This window comes from Hypomesus transpacificus, chromosome 11 (genome assembly GCF_021917145.1).
Source record: "Hypomesus transpacificus isolate Combined female chromosome 11, fHypTra1, whole genome shotgun sequence".
Taxonomy (NCBI): Eukaryota; Metazoa; Chordata; class Actinopteri; order Osmeriformes; family Osmeridae; genus Hypomesus; species Hypomesus transpacificus.
In genome coordinates this window covers 12,971,313-12,992,011 of record NC_061070.1, presented here as the reverse complement: position 1 = coordinate 12,992,011, position 20,699 = coordinate 12,971,313, and the positions used below count along the sequence as shown (strand labels likewise).

The 20,699-nt window shown below is 44.6% G+C and overlaps 3 protein-coding genes and 1 non-coding gene across 5 annotated transcripts; 3 read left to right on the top strand and 1 right to left on the bottom strand.

Annotated features, from left to right (window-relative positions):
- Positions 1-6,834: 6,834 nt before the first annotated feature.
- haao (3-hydroxyanthranilate 3,4-dioxygenase) lies at positions 6,835-13,312 on the top strand. 2 transcript variants are annotated; one of them, XM_047029794.1, is made up of 10 exons: positions 6,835-7,089; positions 9,884-9,962; positions 10,638-10,721; positions 10,914-11,020; positions 11,284-11,373; positions 11,479-11,522; positions 11,709-11,854; positions 12,041-12,109; positions 12,374-12,456; positions 12,699-13,312. In XM_047029794.1, exons 2-10 carry the CDS (start codon positions 9,906-9,908, stop codon positions 12,769-12,771), a joined length of 753 nt encoding a protein of 250 aa, XP_046885750.1. In that variant the 5' UTR covers positions 6,835-7,089; positions 9,884-9,905; the 3' UTR covers positions 12,772-13,312. The 2 variants fall into 2 exon arrangements, with proteins under 2 accessions (XP_046885750.1, XP_046885749.1); XM_047029793.1 differs by lacking the exon at positions 6,835-7,089 and adding an exon at positions 9,454-9,671.
- Positions 8,239-8,332, bottom strand: trnai-uau. Its single transcript has 2 exons — positions 8,295-8,332; positions 8,239-8,274 (listed from the first exon to the last, which is right to left on the bottom strand). It is a non-coding gene; the product is annotated as a tRNA-Ile (tRNA).
- Positions 13,313-13,717: 405 nt separating the features above from the next.
- On the top strand, positions 13,718-16,564 carry LOC124473979 (hydroxycarboxylic acid receptor 2-like). The gene is made up of 2 exons (XM_047029791.1): positions 13,718-13,896; positions 14,770-16,564. The coding sequence occupies exon 2, from the start codon at positions 14,815-14,817 to the stop codon at positions 15,826-15,828; it is 1,014 nt and encodes a 337-aa protein (XP_046885747.1). The 5' UTR covers positions 13,718-13,896; positions 14,770-14,814; the 3' UTR covers positions 15,829-16,564.
- Positions 16,565-16,716: 152 nt separating this feature from the next.
- Positions 16,717-20,013, top strand: LOC124473977 (hydroxycarboxylic acid receptor 2-like). The gene is made up of 2 exons (XM_047029788.1): positions 16,717-16,850; positions 18,473-20,013. The coding sequence occupies exon 2, from the start codon at positions 18,554-18,556 to the stop codon at positions 19,571-19,573; it is 1,020 nt and encodes a 339-aa protein (XP_046885744.1). The 5' UTR covers positions 16,717-16,850; positions 18,473-18,553; the 3' UTR covers positions 19,574-20,013.
- Positions 20,014-20,699: the final 686 nt, after the last annotated feature.

Genomic DNA, 20,699 nt, shown 5'->3' with positions numbered 1-20,699 from the left:
GCTAGCTTCCAATAAACTCTTGGGTACCCACTCCCTTTGGAAAACCGCACATTTCGATTACACAAGAAAAGCCCCACGCAACACTGGGTAACCAAAAGGTGTTTTCAATGATTACACATATATACATGTGTCAAATCAGAAAACATCTGCCGCAAATCTTCCCAAAGAGCCCTGAAACATTCCTCCAATAAGAGTAACTCACGCACACACTCCAGGAGATACACTGCACTATTGTCGGTGCCCAGTTCGCTCTATTTGCGATGTGTTTTTTTAGCTGGCCGCAGCTGCGGAAATGAATATCGAATGTGGTTCTACTCTCATAAATCAAAACCGTTCAGCGTGTTCTGACTTTCTTTCCCCCGTTTTGGCCAAATTCACATTGGTGGTGTGCATTTCTGGGATCCGAGCAGCTTAACTCTTTCCTTTGACCTGCTCAAACAGGACAGTTCAGGGGTTGGCCTGTGATGTACAGAAACAGTCCCAGCTGAATGAATGTAGCCAGCAGGTACAACTTGTTGATTCAAGTAGCTCATTGAGAAATGGGTCCAAAAATATTTAAATCCAGAGGCGCTCAGTCCGAAACACAATTGAATGACTTAGCCGACCAGTCTCCCTAGCTAGACACTGGTGGTGGTGGTGGTGGTGGTGGAGGGGTGTTGGGGGATGGGGGGCAGTTGAAGGGGCATGTGGCAGAGGAATCTCCCGCCTGGGGACATAGTGCTCCAGTCGGACCCTCGCTCACTAGGATTAAGGGGGATCACACGCTGTCCAAACGTTGTTCTTATCAAGCGGCGGGGCCAAACCAACAGACGACCACTGGACCAGGGCTTAGAACAATGGACCTGGCCATGTGTTGGTTTAACAACACTGAAGGCCCACTCTGATGGCCAGGGGCAGAGCCAAAGCTCATAGCCAGGGAGAGGGGGCCTAAGGTGGGGTAGGAGGAGAGCCATGACCTGGGGGGAGCAGGGGATGGATGGGTGGTGGATGTGTTGGGCATGACAGTGCAGGGTGGAGCAACTTGAGATGGGTCACGTTAGGCCATGTGCGCGCGTGTGTGTGTGACTGGACGGATGAGGGGTGGGGGACAATGGAATGTGAGGGAGGAAAAGGGACCAGGAGTTAAAGCTATTCCATTAAAGCCAGGGTAATCTCCACCATGAGTACACACACACACACACACACGCACACACACACACACACACACACACACACACACACACACACACACACACACACAGGGCCAAGGTCAGCAGACTGGAGGTAAGCTGAGTACAGTGGAACAACTGTCCGACAGCAATGAACCACCTTGGACAGTCAGTTTCCACGGAAAAGCCAGACACAACTCCCATTTCACCCTAGACCGGGAGACACCTGCTCTCTTCGTCTGAATCCATGTCCAATAGTCATTACTGCTCACGGCCACCAACAGCTTGGTGAATGTGGCCTTAAAGCGTGCCCTTGCAGTGGGATGAGTGTGCCGTAGATTTATGGACAGTATGTAGACCTTGCGGAGGCCTCGCGAGTGGAAGCACGTACCCTCTTGTGTCCGTGACATAGCACGTCCCATGTAAATGAGTCGGATTGTAGAGACTGCAGAGAGAAGCATCCTCACACAAGCACACCCTCACGCACAAATACCAACCAAAAAAAAGAATGTTTCCATACACGTGCTGTACAAACATGGACAAACACAAGGCACAACACATGACATATTACACGTGCACATACACAGGCGCACTTTAATTGTTGACACACACACGCATGCACGCACTGGGTCCGGGCTGCTGCCAACTGCAGGCCAACAGTGGCTTATTAAGAAGAGCAGATTTACAGTTGATGTTCAGCCATAATTGGTGGTTATGCTGGGAGTGATAATGCAACAGTGTCAGCCACACATCCCTATGGTCTGTAATTAAAGTCTCGAGGGGCAGGGTGTGTATGTGTGTGCTTGCAACATGTGTGATTGTGCGTGTACTGTATGTGTGTGTGTCGTGTTGGGAGATTTATTATGTGTGTGTGTGTGTGTGCGTCTTTACTGTCACGTGTATTTGTGCAAGTATGTGTGTGCATTCTGTTTCTGTGTGTGTGTGTGTGTGTGTGTGCGTGCACTGTGTGTGTGTGTGTTGTGTGTGTGTATAGCATGTGTAATGACAGAGTCTCTGTGAAGGCCCCCAGTCTACACTAGCTCCAGCTCCCTGAGGCCTAGAATGGCAGCAATAACAACTCCCCCAGCACTGGAAGGAGTGATGTCAGCCTCTCCCTTCTCTCCCTCTCCTCACACTCCACTGCCCCCCACCCCCACACCCCCCGCCCCCACCCCCTTACACTGTTCAGATCAGACGTTGGCATGCTGACAGTGGGGTCCGGGGGTGGTGGAGGGTGGGGTGGAGGTGGTCGGTGGAGGAAAGGACTACATACCTTAGCGGCTAGGGCTAAAGAACACAGCGCGCTTCCTCCACTTTGCTCACTGGCTGTGGGAGCGAGCTGGGCCGGGGGAAGTGGGCCTGGCCCGGCTCAATGGGCCATTCATGTCAGGCGGCTGAGAAACATAAAACACTATTAATAAAGCAGCATGGGGCCTTGAGTGACACCTGGGCGACTGTGCCAATACACACTGTGGCCACGGCCGGCAACAAGCACTACTATAGTCGCCTCAGCCTACATGCAAGGTGTTATGAAGAATACGCCAGAGAGGGTGGGAGTGAAGAAAAAGAGAGATGAAAAAGGGAAAAACTGAGGATCGGGGAAGTGTGTTTGAGGTTGAGCTGGATGTGAAACGGAAATGAACAGGATGGCAAGGCAGCAAGGGCAACAACGGCAACGGCCAGGACACGCTACATGCTAATAACACGGAACACAGGCTATGGAATGGTTCCTGTTCCACAAAGCAGCATGGCTGTAGCGCTCAGTGGTGGAGCACTGCCACACAGCCAATGGAATAACACCATTATATCAAGCTCATTATATCACCCTCTAGCTGGCTGTTACTGAAGGTAGCCAATGGAAAAAGCGACTGTGTCTCAAGGCTGGCCAAGCCTGAGAGGAGGGGAAAGGTAAGGGCAGAGAGAAAATAAGAAAGAGAGAAAGAGAGAGCACCAGAGGAATATGCTGATGAGAGAAAGACAGAAAGAGAGACAGGGAGAGAGGGAGAGAGAGAGAGAGACAGAGAGAGAGAGAGAGAGAGAGAGAGAGAGAGAGAGAGAGAGAGAGAGAGAGAGAGAGAGAGAGAGAGAGAGAGAGAGGTGAGGAGTGAGTAATGAGTGTAAATGCTGAGAGAACAAGGCCGGGATGCTGTTGCGGATGGGAGGGAGGGAGGGAGGAGAAGCCGATGGGGGGTGTGCAGCACCTGTAGGTCCACTTGCCTGCGAGCAGCGGTCCCCCTCCTCAGACCCTGGCCCCCCTGGGTTTTCCCAGGCGGCCCTCTGAAAGGGGAGTCTGTTCTCCTCCCTGGCCTGCTGCAGTGCTGGGTTGGGCCAGGTCCTACCTCTGCCAGGATCTCCTGGCCCCATCTCTTTGAACTAGGAGACCGTGTTAGTAGCTCTCATCCCCCAGGCCCCTAACCTCCGGCCCCTGCCCGCCCTGCCCATACGTGCCTGTGAGGAGCGATATTCTGGGCTGCCTGCCTCTGCCGTCCCAATAATCAATACTGATGTAGTGTTGCTCTGTGTGATCTCAGATGACATACACAGCCGAACACATGTGCGTGAGAATAGATACAGTCGATTCTTGGCATCATTAGGGGATTTGTATAAACTTCAAATGGGACTTCTCATAGGAGCTCAGGTCTATCTTGACTAAAACCCTGGTATTCACTCACACGCATATCAAATCCAGCTTTGGGAAATAGACTAAAACAGACACCCATCCTCAGCCAGACGCCTCACATGCACAGAAACTAGGCCCAGCTCAGCCTCAAATGAGCCTCTGTTATTCCTGTCAGCTTTCAGGCCAGGCAGGAGCAACCAGAGGATGTGGTCTCCCAGGCCCCCAGGCCCAGTACCTTCGCTCCCAGACTCCTCACCCACAGGCCAACAGGCCCGGATTCATCCCTACCAGACTCCTCATTCTCAGGCCCCAACTCTTCACTCCCAGACTCTTCACTTTCAGACCCAGACTTCTCACTCCCAGACTCCTCACTCCCAGGGCCCTTGGCCCACACTATCCCTGACCTAGCTAATAAATCACACAGTATTCCAAAAGTATTGATAAATAGTCTGGCTCCACTGCGGCACAAACCACTCATTTTCACAACTACACGGCTACACAAAGGACAACCAAGAGAGGGTTTTGTGGAGAGCAAACCTTTTTTGCGGTTATAAAATGTTGGTATTTACATACTTGCACACATACACAAATGCACAGGTACACACACATACACAGTCTTATTATCTGAACTCTGACGTGCCATGAATCTGAGAGAGAGAGAGAGAGAGAGAGAGAGAGAGAGAGAGAGAGAGAGAGAGAGAGAGTAAGAGAAAGAGGGATGTGTGTGATGGTGTGTTATGAGAGCTGGCAGAGAGGAGAAGTGGCGCTGGATGGAGGGATGTTTAACTAGGGTATAAGAGGAGCAGGGGTGAGTGTTAGCCAGTAGGCCTTACATGATCTGGAGCCCCTTCTTCCCTCTCCCCCTCCCTTAGCCGTCCCTGCTTCTACCCCTCCCTCCCTTCCCCCTCACCCATCCCTCAACCCCTTCCTCTCTCTCGCTCTCATTTGCACCCTCCCTCTCCCTCTCCACCTCCCTCTCTCACCATCTCCCTCCTTCTCCACCCCCCAGCGTCCTGGGTTTACTTGGCTCCTCTATCTTAACACTGTGTTCAGGACAGTTCCTCTTGAGTGATCTGGAAGATTCCACCGCCTTCCTGCCGCTCCAGATGAGCACACCCAGAGGATCCTCCTATTTCCAGACCAAGGAGCCACACCATCGGGGAGTGCTCGCTAGCTCACTGCAGCTACGTGCTTCCTGGCTAATAGAATGTCCAGTCCACTAGGATTAGAGAAAGCCAACGAAAAGAGTGCTTGAGAATGCGTTAGGGTTTAGATGTCTCATGGCGATTCTGAAATACATCTACAAACCTAGCATTAATGAAGATGATCATGAACTTTTACACAGTTATGATGTTTTAATAGTGAACAACACAATTGAGAATTCCAGAGAAGAAAACCAGTTGTTTTCACTAAAAACAGCCAGAGAACATCCTCATCCAGGACATAAATGCCATTTTACAACTTTCCAGCAACCCACTCGACCCTCCCTGTCCTCAAATTACACCGGCAAAAAAAGAAATAAAAGAGTAACAATACCAACCTCTGACCTCAAGTCTGCTGTTCACCTGCCAAACATGATGACATCACTTCCCTTTGGCACCCTGACAGGCACTCCATCATCACCGGGCCGCAGGGTGAGAGCTGTGGAAAAAAATCACAATAATGATAATAATTATACCTTCAAACATAATGAGTACAGCCTACAGGCCACTATATAACAGCTATCCCCTGTGAGCTGTCATTGGTCCCAGCCAAGCTAGCTAGCGCTCAGAGCTAACCAAAGACACGTGGGAATAATAGATCATGATACATAGCTCTGTTTTTAGTCACGAGGATAGGGTGAGATCTAAAGATCTTGGCAACCAGTTGCGAGAGGCCTTTCAAAACACTAAAACGCTCTGTAAGACAGATTTGTGACAGGACCTTTTGACAATTAGGCCGTTGCAGCCGTGTAGGCCTGTCCATTTATAGGGCTGTAAACTGGTAATGAACTTGTTTTTGAGAGGAACATATGTTCACTACATTCATTCAAAATATAATATTTGGATGTGATTATTTCAAGAATGAATGATAAACAAAGAAATATTGCTCAATAGTTCATGACTCCATGACTCCAAATCCATAACTGCAAATGCTATTTTCCTTTTCACTCTACCACACAAACCTCTCTGAACATGATCCAGACCGTCCTACTATGGGGCACGGTTTCAGAATCTCAGTCGTGTGAGGGTTAAGCATGACTGAGTACGCTTTCAGAAACACTGATTATTTTCCCCCTGACTGACAGTTTGTTCACTCCAGGGCAGATGGACGAGGAGATAGAGGAAAACAGGCCCTACCACCATCTCTCCTCCCTCCCTCCCTCCCTCTTTTCTCAACCTATATGCTCTGTTTATTCTCCAGTCTCACACCACACTCGGCCTCTCATTCACCTCTCTAGACTTCTCCATGTCGAACTAAATGAGTCAGTGTACAGTAGGGTACCAGTTGTAAGACTCTGACACAAGCAGTCGACCACAGTAAATCAAGCCCTGTTTACTGAGGGACCAAGCCGATTTCAACATGCATGCGACTTCTAAAGGTGGGTATGTCAGCCGAAAAGTTGCGCAACCTGAGCCAACACCTGATCAAACAGCACAGCCTAAAGTAACACGCATTGTTCCGACATGACAGCTGAGTGTCTTCTGGAAGGGAACCAGCAGACTCAGAAAACAAACAGTCATTCAGGATCCGTTCGCCACAGAGAAATCAGCTCTGCTGCAGTCAGACGCCACTGAGCCCGGCTCGGGACTCGTTTGACACGAGGGTGGTGTGAGAAGGTGTAAGAAAAGAAAACAGGAGAGGGAACAAGGCATTCCTGTAAATGTTTGGACAGACAAGTGTGTTGTGGTGACAGTGGTGTGTTTGGCCTGGCTTCATCGGGGCCTGTCTGTCAGACACGCTGGAATACTAAACACTCCTCTCCACAAGCACAGACAAGCTGATGATGAGAAACCCACAATGTGTCTGTGCGCGTGCGTGTCTGTTGGTGTGTGTGTTTGTGTATGTTTGTGTTTGTGTGTGTTTATGTGTGTATACACATTCATATGTCCTCATTCATAAAGGACCTACATGGACAACAAGCAGATACTTCACAACCGCACCACCCAAACTTGTTGGACTGGGGTTAGTGTCTCAAACCTGCCGACAAAGAAATCCCCATCGCTCTGTAGTCTGCAGGCAACACCTACTACTCAAACTTTGTGTTACCAAGAAACCGTCATCAATCAACACCGTTGGACTTACGACAGGTTGACACAGAAAGGCCTGAAACGCCAATAGGTAAATGCTGTTTGCCAGTGTCTTTACAAAAGATTTAGGAGAGGCGTTCGCCAAGAGAGTTGATGGGACAGCGTTGAGAGTATTATTTGGGAGGTTGTTCTGTACTCTGCAGTGCTATAGATTCAGAACCTTCCTCTCGTGTGACCCTGGTTTCCACTGATCTCATGCTAATTGCATCTGGCGTCCAGTGTTCCAGCGAGGGATCTAAATCGAGGGGGTCAGATCCTTCTGCACACACCATGGTTTTTCAATCAGCTGTGTTCTTTCCCTTGTAATGGTCAATTATATGAATATTAGTCATTTAATTTGGGGTGGTGTAGACCCTGTGGTGTGTGTATGTGTGCATGTGTGTGTATGGTTGGGGTGAACAACTGTCTTCTCTCACTGTGGTTAGTCTCGCCATACTGGTTTTTTTTCTCACTTGTTGCTCATCTTCAATGGCTTATTCCCACGTACACTACAAGCCTATTAGCAGATTACAAACATATATTGTTTATTGATGTATATAGTGAGTAAACATTTTCACAATTCAATTAATGTTCTTGGTTTTACGTTTACATAATTCCCACTCAAACGCTGATGCACACACACACACACACGCACACACACAGAACACAATGTTGGAAGGGAGTTGTACATCAGTCAAACTGTGTTTATATTCAAAAAACTGTAGCAGCCAGTCATATTCTTGAAGAAATTGAACTGTCATTGATTACATTACAGAGAAATTATATCATGGGCAAGAGTAACCTCTAGTGGTATGTGATTCAATATAATGGAGATTTGGTATTTGAGGATAGAGATATGCTGCCTCCTGTTGATATGTAAAGCAAACTACATTATAGTATGGTGTCTCGTACGTAATAAAAGTGGGATGTAAATTCATTATGTTGATTGAATTGATTATGGGATCTTTTGGAGCCAAGATGAATAAATTCGACACATAATTTAAAAAGCAGTAGTACTCATTCTTTAACATGAGTAAGTTAAGAGAGAAACATTAATAGTGCCATGTTTTCTGATAAACTGCAGGTTTAAGTTCAGTAACATCTAAAGCCTGGGTGTTGACGACTATTTAGCTTGTACGTTGTATAATAATTTTAATTCATTTTACAAGCAATGTACTGTCTATGGAAGTATCAAAACAACTGCTCCAGGTGAGGCTCGAACTCACAACCTCGGCATTGCTCTGCAATGTACTGACATATAAGTACCGCGCGCTAACCGATTGCGCCACTGGAGCTCCAGTACTACGTATCACCAGGACGGTTTTTAAATATTGTAGTCACAAAGGAACAGCGTTTCAAACCATTTTATGTTACTTTTTTCATTCAATACAAAATATTTTTGCACATTTAGCCTCAACACATTCCGAACCATATGTCTATACATATAAAAAAGCGTTCTAGGTTGTCATTTGGCCAGGTTTAGGGCAGGATTAGCTTCCTAGGTTTTCCACAAGATAGCTAGCTAGTAGCTAGCTAGCTAGCTAGTTACTCTAGCTATATTACGCTGGAAAAAGCCAGTGACTTTGAACCATTCTTTACATTTTCTCCACATTTATTGAGTTCCATTTGTTTGCTCTGTTATGCTTACAATTTGGTGGTCATTGAGGACATAAGGTGATTGTGTGTTTCGGAATTGCTTACCATTGCTTTTCTCACGCTTTTTCTTGTCAATAATACAGTCTGACATATTGATTACCAGTTTTCTGTGTTTTCTTGCTTTACATTTCTTAGTTTGGGTAGAATGATAAGCCTTATGAGACCCTATTTACACTAAACAACCAAGCATATGAGGGGCTCGTATTCAACCCCAAACTGAGAAATCAAATAAATATGTCCCAGTCACTCCAGGACCTGGCTGAAGGCAAGCAGTCCAGGGACCCTTAATTAAACTCATTCAGGAAATGACAGGAGATAGATGTGACAAGTGACATTTAGACTAATGTAAGAGAGCTTTAAGAGCTTTCCATCTGAGGGGGCAAATAAACAAGTGCTAACTTGTATCAATTAAATGTCTAGACAGAGCCCCCAGCAGGATCTTGACTTTGGGATAACAAATGAAAGGGGAAGTGATGGGCACATTGAACTAAGCAGTGTGAGAGAATGCAGAATCAACCCCCTGGGGCTTGATTGCAGTGTTACTTCACGGAATAACAGTATAATTAACTTTGCCAATGTGAAATGGACAAATGACACTCATTTTATACACATTTTATATGATATTACTGAATTTTCATTTTCACCATGCTCTGTGACTTTACCCTCCCGGCTTCTTACATATTTGAGTGACTGGCCACAGATCTAGTTAAGGCTACTTATTGTCTAAATGTAAGCAACCTTTCACCTTCCCGCAACGCTCCTCCCCTCTTATCACATTCACTTCTGCATTTTGGACTGTCAAACAATCAAAGTAAAACCTCTGAGACAGGAAACATCATCGACTATCCAAAGCAGAGACTTCACTTCAGTTTCACTTCAGTTTTCAATAATGAGTGGGGACCCTCTTTTTGTTAACGTAAAGAGATGGATAGCAGAAAATGAGAATGCCTTTATTCCACCTGTGTGTAACAAACTCATGTGAGTAGTTGTGTGAGCTAGTTTCTCTTCATGAGTGTCATTACCAGTTTTTACTCACCCAGCCATGTTGTACTGCAAAAACTTTGTAATATAGTTGGGTTCTTTATGACCATTCAGCAGCGGGTGACAAAGCAATGTAACATGATGTGCCAATCCAATCTCATCATAGGATAGGAGAACAATGCACATGAAGAGTTTTCTGTTTCTCACAGGCATTTTCACCAGTTGAACATCATGTTTGTTGGTGGTCCCAATACTAGAAAGGACTACCACGTCGAGGAAGGAGAGGAGGTGAGAAAAAACCACTGTAGAAAATGTTTGTGTCTATCTGAAAATAAAAACTTCTTAACCCAGCCTAGCTATGTTAATCTCACAGTATCAAGTGCATTTTAACGCAATTCAACACTGGCCACACCTTTCTTAGCTTTAATGTTTGACCCTTTCAAATCAAATCAGACTCTTCTCCTACCATCATGGGGGCAAATGACACAATACTGTTACAAAATCACCTCAAGGTCATCCCTATGTACTCTAGCTACCGTCTTTACTCAGTTGACTGTATGCAAAGATAAGAGGTCATCTGCCTGGTATCTCCCTCAGATCTTCCAGCTCTGAGCTCAAAACATTGCTAACTGTATGTCAACACAAATCATGATTGTATTATAACCTATTTTGACTATACTTTCATATTTTCAAAATGTACATTATGTTGAAAAGTTATCATCTGTTGTTGAGATAGGGTAGTATTGTGAACCTGTATTTTTTCCAGTTAAAATACACAATCTGACCACTAGAGGTGAGCATAAGTATGTTTGTTGCGTGACCCTGTGGGCCACTAATTAACTGAGGGAACAACTGGAGCAGTGAATTTGTGAAAATGTACAGGTTAACTGAGCTGAATTTAGAAGATATGAAATTGCTGCTGATACTCGTCATGTTTAATCATGTTTTCCTTTTCTTGTGAAGCTCTTTTTTCAGGTGAAAGGGGACATGTGTCTGAAGGTGGTAGAGAATGGCAAACACAAGGATATTCATATCCGTGAAGGAGAGGTGAGCAACCTTATAAATGTACCCCAAACTACATCTGCTGCACCACTGAGAAAAACTACAAGGACTTTCTATTTTCCATCTACTTAATATAAATCAGACTTTACCAAGTGCAAACCTTGAAGCAACCTCTGTAAAGAGTGTACTGATGTTTGATATTTCAAATGTTGACATGGGTCTCCATGTGGTGTTTAGATGTTTCTGTTGCCAGCCAGGATCCCCCACTCCCCCCAGAGACAGGCCAACACCGTGGGCTTAGTGGTTGAGAGAAGGAGGCTTCTGACGGAGACTGACTGCCTGAGGTACCTCCTTCCTCCAGAGCCAGCTTGATGTGACTCATTATACTTCTTCACTCACACATACACTCATGGCACCTTTCATTTTTTCCACATTTTTCTTGTCTTTCCTTCAAGGGAGATGAAGAGAGGGAAGAGGGGGAGAGAGGACAGAATGAGAGTTTTAGCGAGAAATGTGGGTAGAGAAAGCCTGATTGTGTCAGGCTCTGGAAAATGTATCCACAAGGTGGAGGATGAACCTGGTATGTCCTGTGTGGTTGTGCTTCTAGGTACTACGTGGAGAACTCGACAGACATCTTATTTGAGCGGTGGTTCTACTGCGAAAACCTGGGGACCCAGCTGGTGCCTGTTATTAAAGAGTGAGACATGTTGTGTCTCTCTGCTTATAAATACAGTATTGTATCTACAGTATCGAGAAAGAAAGAGAGAGATAATTTAACCTGAACTTAATGTATTTTTCTCAGGTTTATGTCCTCTGAACAACACAGGACAGGAAAGCCAAATCCAGGTGAATCATTAATGTGTTCTGTGCTATAGCAATACAATACAGTAGTTCTTATTTAAGTCATCCACACACCGCTGCACAGGACCACAAGCGTTCACAGGTTTGCCCTATTCACACATGAAGTGCTACTGAGGGTAACTTAATGTTAATACTGTCTACAAGTGTTAATGGCTGTCTATGTCTGTATAGCTGAAGTCTTCAGACAGCCTCCTTTCCAGCTGAACACCATGAATGTGATGACCCCCTTCTGCTTCAAGGACTGGGTGGACAAACAGCGCCCCTCCCTGACCACGGGCCGTCCCATCGACATGTTCGGTGCCCAGTTTGAGACGGAGGTGGCCTCACATGATTTAACCTAACCAACCATGTTAGATCATCCGACAATCATAGCGATGTATTAAATAAACAGAAAAGACAATAAAAAATGTATAATTGCAACGATTATGATGATGACAAAGATGTTGATAGTAATATGATTAATGACAAATGATGATGTTAGTGGTTGTGTCTGTCTGTGATAGACTATGCTATACGGTCCTGGCCAGACTGAGATGAGCAGAAGAGAGAGTGATGTGTGGCTATGGCAGCTGGTAGGTCTTCTGCTCACCACTCCACTCTACCTCGCAATTTCCATCACCGTTGTCTTCCACTCACTATACACTGACTGGTTGATGCACTTTGTCTCTTTTTGATGATGTGTATCGTTGCTCCCTTGCTATGATCGTTTGTACACACACACATACACTTATCTTCTGCCGTCTCTCTGTTCTCTCCCTCCTTTTCTTCTTTCCCCCCCTCTATCTCTTTCTTTCTCTCTCTCTCACTCTCCTTCTCTCTCTATCTTGCTCTCTCAGGAAGGCTCCTCTCATGTAACTATGGACAAACAGGAGTACCCTCTTTCTGCAGGAGACAGTCTGCTCATCCCAGGACTGAGCCAGTGAGTGGGAAAAGAAGGATGACCACACAAATAAAGAGAAAGAGATGGGAATAAAGCAGGGCATGGCGGTGCTCAGAGGGTACTCTAGTAAAGAATGTCACAAAAGGAATTTCAACACAGCTGCAACATGGACACCAACACAACTTCAGTATAAATGTTGAAATGAGGTGAATCTTCAGTTTTGAAATGATCTGTGATTCTAAAGAAATGCACCACTGCTGGTTTGTGCTTGCTTCCTGTAGGTGTCAGTGGACGAGGGGGGAGGGGACGGTTTCTCTGTTGGTGATTCAGAACCCTGAAAGAAAACGACCATGACCACTGAAACCTGCACACCACACGTACGATTAATTTAGGGTTCCACATGCAACCAAGATAACCCTGAGAATGACTACACACTGCATGATGGGAGAGTCAAATAAAAAGGGAATACGTTTCCACATGACTACAATTATTGCAGAACACAAGTGTTTGTAAAAACGGACCTTACAAAATACAAAAACAAGTGTACAATATCCACATTTGATGCAGTGACTAAACTACATGTAAACACTAAACTAATATACGCTAAATTCCAATAATTTCTATGTTGCTGGAAATATTAACAAATAATATATACTGTTTGTATGTCATAATTAGATGTTTATTGTATACTTAGCAGATATTGTACATCCACAAGGCTGTTGGTGATGAAATTAGGAAGTTGGATTTCACACATTATACATCCTGCGCTTACATCCATGGCTATGGTTTTGTGTCATTAGTGTGTTTTTGTGACATTCATTTGATACCATTAGCCTCACCCACCTAGGAACTCCTAGCCTATAAGATCAATAAAATATGTGTATTTCATGATGTGACATCTCTTTGGTGGTTTTTAACCAACCTTTTGTGGCTTTATGACTGGTAGTGATTCTACAGAAGGCAACGTGGATACCTTGGAACTCACACTCTGGTAACGTGTTGTTACACTTTGAGGGAATATACTGTAAGTGAGACATCCCTTCATGTTCCGACTAGTCATGATGTCTGACATGATGTCTGAAACTTCACGGCTCACTGTTTCAGTCTTTGTTTTTTTCATCTTGATTTTCCTCTTGCACAATTGCCCAATGACGTGCCTACGGATGGTTCATTGGATTTCCGATACAGATGAAGTGTGAAATAAGTGGTTTGGTTTGCCAAATCTTCCAGAATTGACTAACATGCTGCTTCCTTTGATGAAGTCACTCTCACCTCGCTTGCCCTAAAAAGAAGCCAGGCTTTAAACTAACTGTTGTAAGACACTCTGCCCATAACCAACATTGAAGCCCAAAGAGAGTAGACACAAACTAGTAGACAGCATTGGCAAAGGAATCTTGACATCTTGAGACACTTATTAGAAAAGGTCACCTTCATTAGAACAATCATCACATTGAACTAAGCACATGTGCAACTTAAATGGTGAGTAAAAATGTATATATATTTCCAGATTTATTAATGAGTCTGTTTTTATTTTACTTATAGTTATTAATTGTTACTTGCATCAGGCCAGCTTTGAGTTTAATATGCAAGGGTAGAACCTGGGTGATATGTGTGACATTAAACCTGTGAATATAATTGAATTAGAGAGGTGTTACGGGTGATTGTGGACCCAAGTGCACAACACAGACACGAGAAAACGGAGGGATGGTCCAGAGGGGTTTAATGTTGGGGTAAGTGCAGAGGGAAATGATGGTGATGGAAAGCAGACAGGACGGCAGGGTAAGCAGTGCGGGGTCTGGCTGGGAGGCAAGGTTGGTGATCCTGGAGGCACATGCAAAAAGTCAGTAAAGAAATGTCACACAAAACATACTGGTCTTACTGTGACCGGGAGTATAACACCAAGGGTCGACGAAACTATTATCGGAGATGAATGATGTGAAAACCAGGGTTGATAAACTGCAGGGCTGATGAGTTGATGGGAGACAGGTGTGGAGACTGAGGCAGAGTGGGTGGGTAATTGGGACTGGAGACCATGGCCACACCCACAACCGGGAAACACAAACAACAACCCGCCACTAGGGGGCAGAGGGTATGACAAGAGGTTAATCATATGTATGTGAAAATACAATTTCTCACATTTCATGTAATCTCTACACATAAGCAGGCAGGTATATGTGTTTTCTCAGACTGAATTGCTGTAATTCGTTTTTATGCGACCTTACTAATAGAGGAACTTCTAAAGAGTGTAACCTGTAATCATTTAGAATTTAACACAAAAACTGAAAATAATTTCAAAACAGGCCAACCCTAACCCTACCCCTAACCCTTTGTATGTAATTTGTGACAATTAAGGCATCATAAAAAGGAGGAGGTGAACAGCGCAAGAGACATCATACAATGGCTGCAATGGCTACCATGGCTGCTGTGACTGCAGTGATAAATAACTCTACAGGAGCAGACAACAGATCCTGCATTACCCGCCAGAACTTGGTGGTGAAAGTTCTGCCTCCAGTTCTTATCATAGAGATGCTAGTGGGCCTGCCTGGCAATCTGATAGCTTTGTGGATCTTCAGTTGCCGTCTGAAGGTCTGGAGGCCCAATACACTGTTCCTGTTCAACCTGGTCCTGGCAGACTTCCTGCTTCTCATCAGTGTGCCTTTCCGCATCGACAACCTTTTCCGTGGGGAAAACTGGGTCTTTGGTGACACCTGGTGTCGCGTCAACCTCTTCATGCTAGCAGTCAACCGCTCAGGTAGCATCGCCTTCATGACGGCCGTAGCGATGGATCGCTACTTTAAGGTGGTTCACCCACACCACCGCATCAACCATATGACATCCACTCAGGCAAAGTGGGTGGCGGTGGGGATCTGGATAGTTGTGATCTCCCTCAGAATCCCACTGCTGGCCACTAACCTACTCCAGGAGCACAAAGGCAATTTCTTTTGTCGGAGCTTCAACCACTACGATGTCTTTCCTCCAGCGATCATCCTGCACTACGTGGTGTTCATCGGGGAGTTCTTCTTCCCCATGCTGCTCCTGCTTTTCTGCTCGGCCAGGATTGCTTGCATCCTCCGCCAACGCCAGCTGGACCGGGAGAAAAAAGTGCGAAGGTCCGTGCGCGTGGTGCTCGTGATAGTACTCGTATTTGTCACCTGCTTCATGCCGGGAATCGCCACAGGATTGGCTGTGATGGCTTTAAAGGCGGTCGATGCTGACTGTGCGTCCAAGCATTTGGCTGCCGAGCTTTTTAGCCTGTCTATTGGGTTCACCTACATGAACAGTGCCCTGGACCCTATCATTTACTGCTTCTCAAGCTCCATGTTCCGCAACAGCCTGAAGAGCTCCATCAACCGCCTAGGCCTGGTGGATATGAGGTTGAGCCGAAAAGGCAGCATGACCAGCGATGGGTGAGGGGAATTTAGGAGCAGAGACAACAGATAGGGAATCCATCTGATTGGGACTAACTAGGAGACATACTCCATAGCTGTATATGCAGAACCGTCGCATGGGTTGTGCCAGTGCGACCGCAGGGTCTCGGGCTACTGGGGGCCTCGCGCCTGCCTGGTTTGCGAGCAAGTTTTTTTTCTACTTTCAATATTTTTTTTACTCCTGTTTTTGACTCGATGTGCTCTAAATGAAATTAACGTTTGTCAAAAAATCTTGTATATTTTTTCATTCAGGATTTACGTTAAGCCACAGGGCGTTAGTGCACGCCCTGTGAGAGTGCGAGGAGGAAGAAGGAGATGGTCACTGTGTATGTCAATAAGCAGGGCCCTGCACCCCCCCTGCGACGGCTCTGTGTATATGGGTGGTTTGCGCTATGACAAATGCAGTTTTTGGGGGGGCGTGGCAAGGTATGTGTCGCTGCAGCTGTGTTTTGAAGCCTTTTGTCGTTTTGTGGAATACCACATTGTTGTGACATACCAGAGAATCCTGTTATCGAAAAGTTTTATTTCATTGGAATGAGTCCACATTCCTTTCAGAAAGAAGACATTGAAAATTGCCTTTTTTCACAATGTTTTATACTTTGCTTGATAGTATGATCATATTTCTTTTTATTTTATGGATTAAAACATATCTGTAATAGTTTAAGTGCTTTGAGATTGTGTTTTTAAAATACATGCCAATGTGAATGTATAAATAAATGAAACACACCATACTGTGCAATGCAAGTTTCCATTTTATTATCATTTTCATGGCTCAAAACCATGATGACGTACCTCGCACCCCGCCTGCCCTAAAAATAAGGAGCCAGACTTTAAACTTACTGTTGTAAAACACTCTGCCCATAGCCAACATTGAAGCCTAAGGAGAGTAGACACAAACTAGTAGACAGCATTAGCAAAGGTCTCTTGACATCTTGAGACACTTATTAGAAAGGTCACCTTCATTAGAGCAATCTTCACCTTGAACTAAGCACATCAACTCAAATGGTGAGTAAAATATATATTTCCAGATTAATTAAATGAGCCTGTTTAGATTTGTTGGTAACACTTGACAATAATGGTCTGTTGTTAACGAGTAGCTATGCAGGAAGTAATAGGTGGTAGCCTACTACATTAAAGATCCTGTAAGAAAAATTCCATGATTTGCTTCTCAGTAGATTATATACGTGTGAAATGAGTTCCTGATGTGCAAAGCGCGAAAACTTTTGTCGCACAAAAATGTGGAGTTAGACTGTTGAACAGTTTCTCTTCCGATTTCAGCTCAGGTTTTGTATTGGCGGAGCCTGTTACTCCGCTAGTAGGATGCAGAGACAAAGTAATTAATACATAAAACATTCAGAGACAGCCGGTAGGTCTGTTCTGATACCTGCAATTGATTTAGCTAGTGTTGCTTTTGTTTCTCAATTCAATAAATTCGAGGGGGCGGAGATTCAGCTCCTTCAAGCGATACGCCCCCCCCCCCACCCCCAGTCTCAAGCAGAGAAGTCTGCAGATTTTCTCTAATAGCCTAATTTCACAAAATTCTCAATCATGAGCATCTCAGCATCACTTTCTTATTATTATAAATGTTAAACAAATTATCATTATTTGTATTATTCCATGGTTAAGTTTGAAACAAACAGAGAACATACGTCCATCCTTTGGTAAGAGTAGTCACAATTTCAACCTGTAGTTAACGAATTTGGGGAATTATAATATTCATAAACTGATTTCCACAAAGAACCCATTTGAGGCACAAACTTCTGAAATGTTAAGACAGTATTAAGAGTAAAAAAAACTAATTGTTATTTTTAGACATGTTACTTTTGTGATGAGTAATTAATTGGTCATTCTTTCCTAATTGGTCATAGTTCACAAGTAGTTCTCAATGGGGACATATGTATTTAGTAATAATCAAATACATACCAAGGAACTACCTTTGTAGTAAATTATTTATTACTTACTGCTAAGTTAATCTTAGTTAATATTATTAAATTCTGTGTTAAATTTGGTGTTAAAAAACCTGTAAAGTGGAATGGAAAATTAGTTTTAAGTTCATCACACCACAGAAGAATGTGCTTAATTAGTCTTGGTTCCATATTAGTTAATAGTATTAAATTCGGTGTTAATGTAGTACTACCTGTTACTTCCTGAAAAGCTACTAGTTAAAAACGGACCAAGTGTTACCGATTATTTTAAATTATGAAATGTTACTCGGATCAGGTCAGCTTTGAGTCTAATATGCAAGGGTAAAACCTGGGTGATATGTGTGACATCAAACCTGTGAATATAATTTAATTTGAGAGGTTACGTTTATGTACGTGAAACTACAATATATCACATTTCATGTCATCTCTACACATAAGCAGGCAGGTTTTATTAGAAAAGTTCTGGGAGTGTGTTTAACTCGGGCTTATGGGCTTACTAACACAATATGAAATACAGGAGGTATGTTTTTTCTCAGACTGAATTGCTGTAGTATGCTTTTACACAACCTTACTAATAGAGGAACTTATAAAGAGTGTAACCTGGAATCATTTAGAATTTAACACAAAAACTGTAAATAATTTCAAAACAGGCCAACCCTAACCCTACCCCTAACCCTTTGCATGTAATCTGTGACACTTAAGGCATCATAAAAAGGAGGAGGTGGACAGCGCAAGAGAAAGCATTCATTTTCAGAAAGCCGGAGTACAGACTTCCATCACACAATGGCTGCAATGGCTACAATGGCTGCTGTGACTGCAGTGATAAATGACTCTACAGGAGCAGACAACAGATCCTCAAACTGTCCTAACACCCAGAACTTGTTGGTTAGGGTTCTGCCTCCAGTTCTGATCATAGAGATGCTAGTGGGCCTGCCTGGCAATCTGATAGCTTTGTGGATCTTCATTTGCCGTCTGAAGGTCTGGAGGCCCAATACACTGTTCCTGTTCAACCTGGTCCTGGCAGACTTCCTGCTTCTCATCAGTGTGCCTTTCCGCATCGACAACCATATCCGTAGTGAAAACTGGGTCTTTGGTGACACCTGGTGTCGCATCAACCTCTTCATGCTAGCAGTCAACCGCTCAGGTAGCATCGCCTTCATGACAGCCGTAGCGATGGATCGCTACTTTAAGGTGGTTCACCCACACCAACGCATCAACCATATGACATCCACTCAGGCAAAGTGGGTGGCGGTGGGGATCTGGATAGTTGTGATCTCCCTCAGAATCCCACTGCTGGCCACTAAACTGCTCTATAAGTACCAAGACCAATTCCTGTGTCGGAGCTTCAACCCCCACGAGGCTATTCCTCCAGCAATCATCGTGCACTACGTGGTGTACATCGGGGAGTTTGTCTTCCCCTTGCTGCTCCTGCTTTTCTGCTCGGCCAGGATTGCCTGGATCCTCCGTCAACGCCAGCTGGACCGGAAGAAGAAGGTGCGAAGGGCTGTGCACGTGGTGCTTGTGATAGTACTCGTATTTGTCATCTGCTTCATGCCGGGAATCGCCACAGGACTGGCGGGGATGGCTGTAAGGGCGGTCAGTGCTGACTGTGCAACCAAACAATTGACTGCTGAGGTTTTTATGTTATGTATTGGGTTCACCTACATGAACAGTGCCCTGGACCCTATCATTTACTGCTTCTCAAGCTCCATGTTCCGCAACAGCCTGAGGAGCTCTATCAACCGCCTGGGCCTGGTGGATATGAGGCTGAGCCGAAGAGGCAGCGTGATCAGCAATGGGTGAGGGGAATTTAGGACCGGAGACAACAGAGAGGGAATCCATCTGATTGGGACTAACAAGGAGAGCAGGCGTTGTGACAACTGTGCAACAGGTTTTTTTTTTACTAGGAAACGTACTCCATAGGGCAGATTTTCTATGTACATGAAGCTTGGGTCTTCGTGAGGTCAAGAGGTCATACAGTGAGGACCCTCACTGAGCGAGTATAGACATGGAACGCACCCGGTCCAGACTCTTAGGAGACAGTAAGAAGTAAACATGCACAAATAGGGCTTATATGAGTTAAGATATATTCACCTGTTTGTCTGTTCTACTGTATCAATGTACTGATCACTGAGACCCTGTAAGGAGCAATTCTGTGCATTTTATGTTTGAACACCTTCAAGAAAAGGCCCAAGACGCACTTGTTCCGGGAGTACAACGGCACTTAGGAATGCTTGGCTGGACCCGATGTTAGTTTCCTCCAGGATCACAATGACTCTTATTGAGTGACTTGTTGCTCTTGTAGGTTAGTTATAACGAAGTTAAGTCTTGTACTCGCTGTGAAATATTTTACTGTTGATTGTTCTTCTACAGGTACAGTCCTGCACTTTTTGTGGTTCATGTTGTTTTAATTTGTAACTTGTATAACTGCATGCTCTTATGGGTCTTCCCTTTTGGCACTTGTTTAGTTTTTTCACAATGTATGCTTCATGTTTTGGCTGCTTGTAATGTTTGGGACTACCTCGTTGTTATGATCTATGATCTGACCCATGCTCTTTTGTAAAGCTCTCTCTTGGAAGTCGCTTTGGATAAAAGCGTCTGCTAAATGCATAAATGTAAATGTTAATGTAAACATGTCCAGTTAACGTATATAAGCACGTCTTGGGAAACCGGTTGCCCACTCATGTTAGCCTATCTGTCGTGGATTGGTTTCGTGATCCGAGCTCGTCTAATAAACAAAGTTAGCCCTTTTCCATTGTGTTGCATTCCTTGGCCCTGCCATCTGATACAAAAATCATCTAACAATAGCTGTATATGCAGAACCGTTGGGTTGTGCCAACTGTGCGACCGCACAGGGCTTCACGCCACTGGGGGCCTCGCACCTCTCTGGTTTGCAAGCACAGTTTTTGTAGTTTTTTTTCTACTTTCA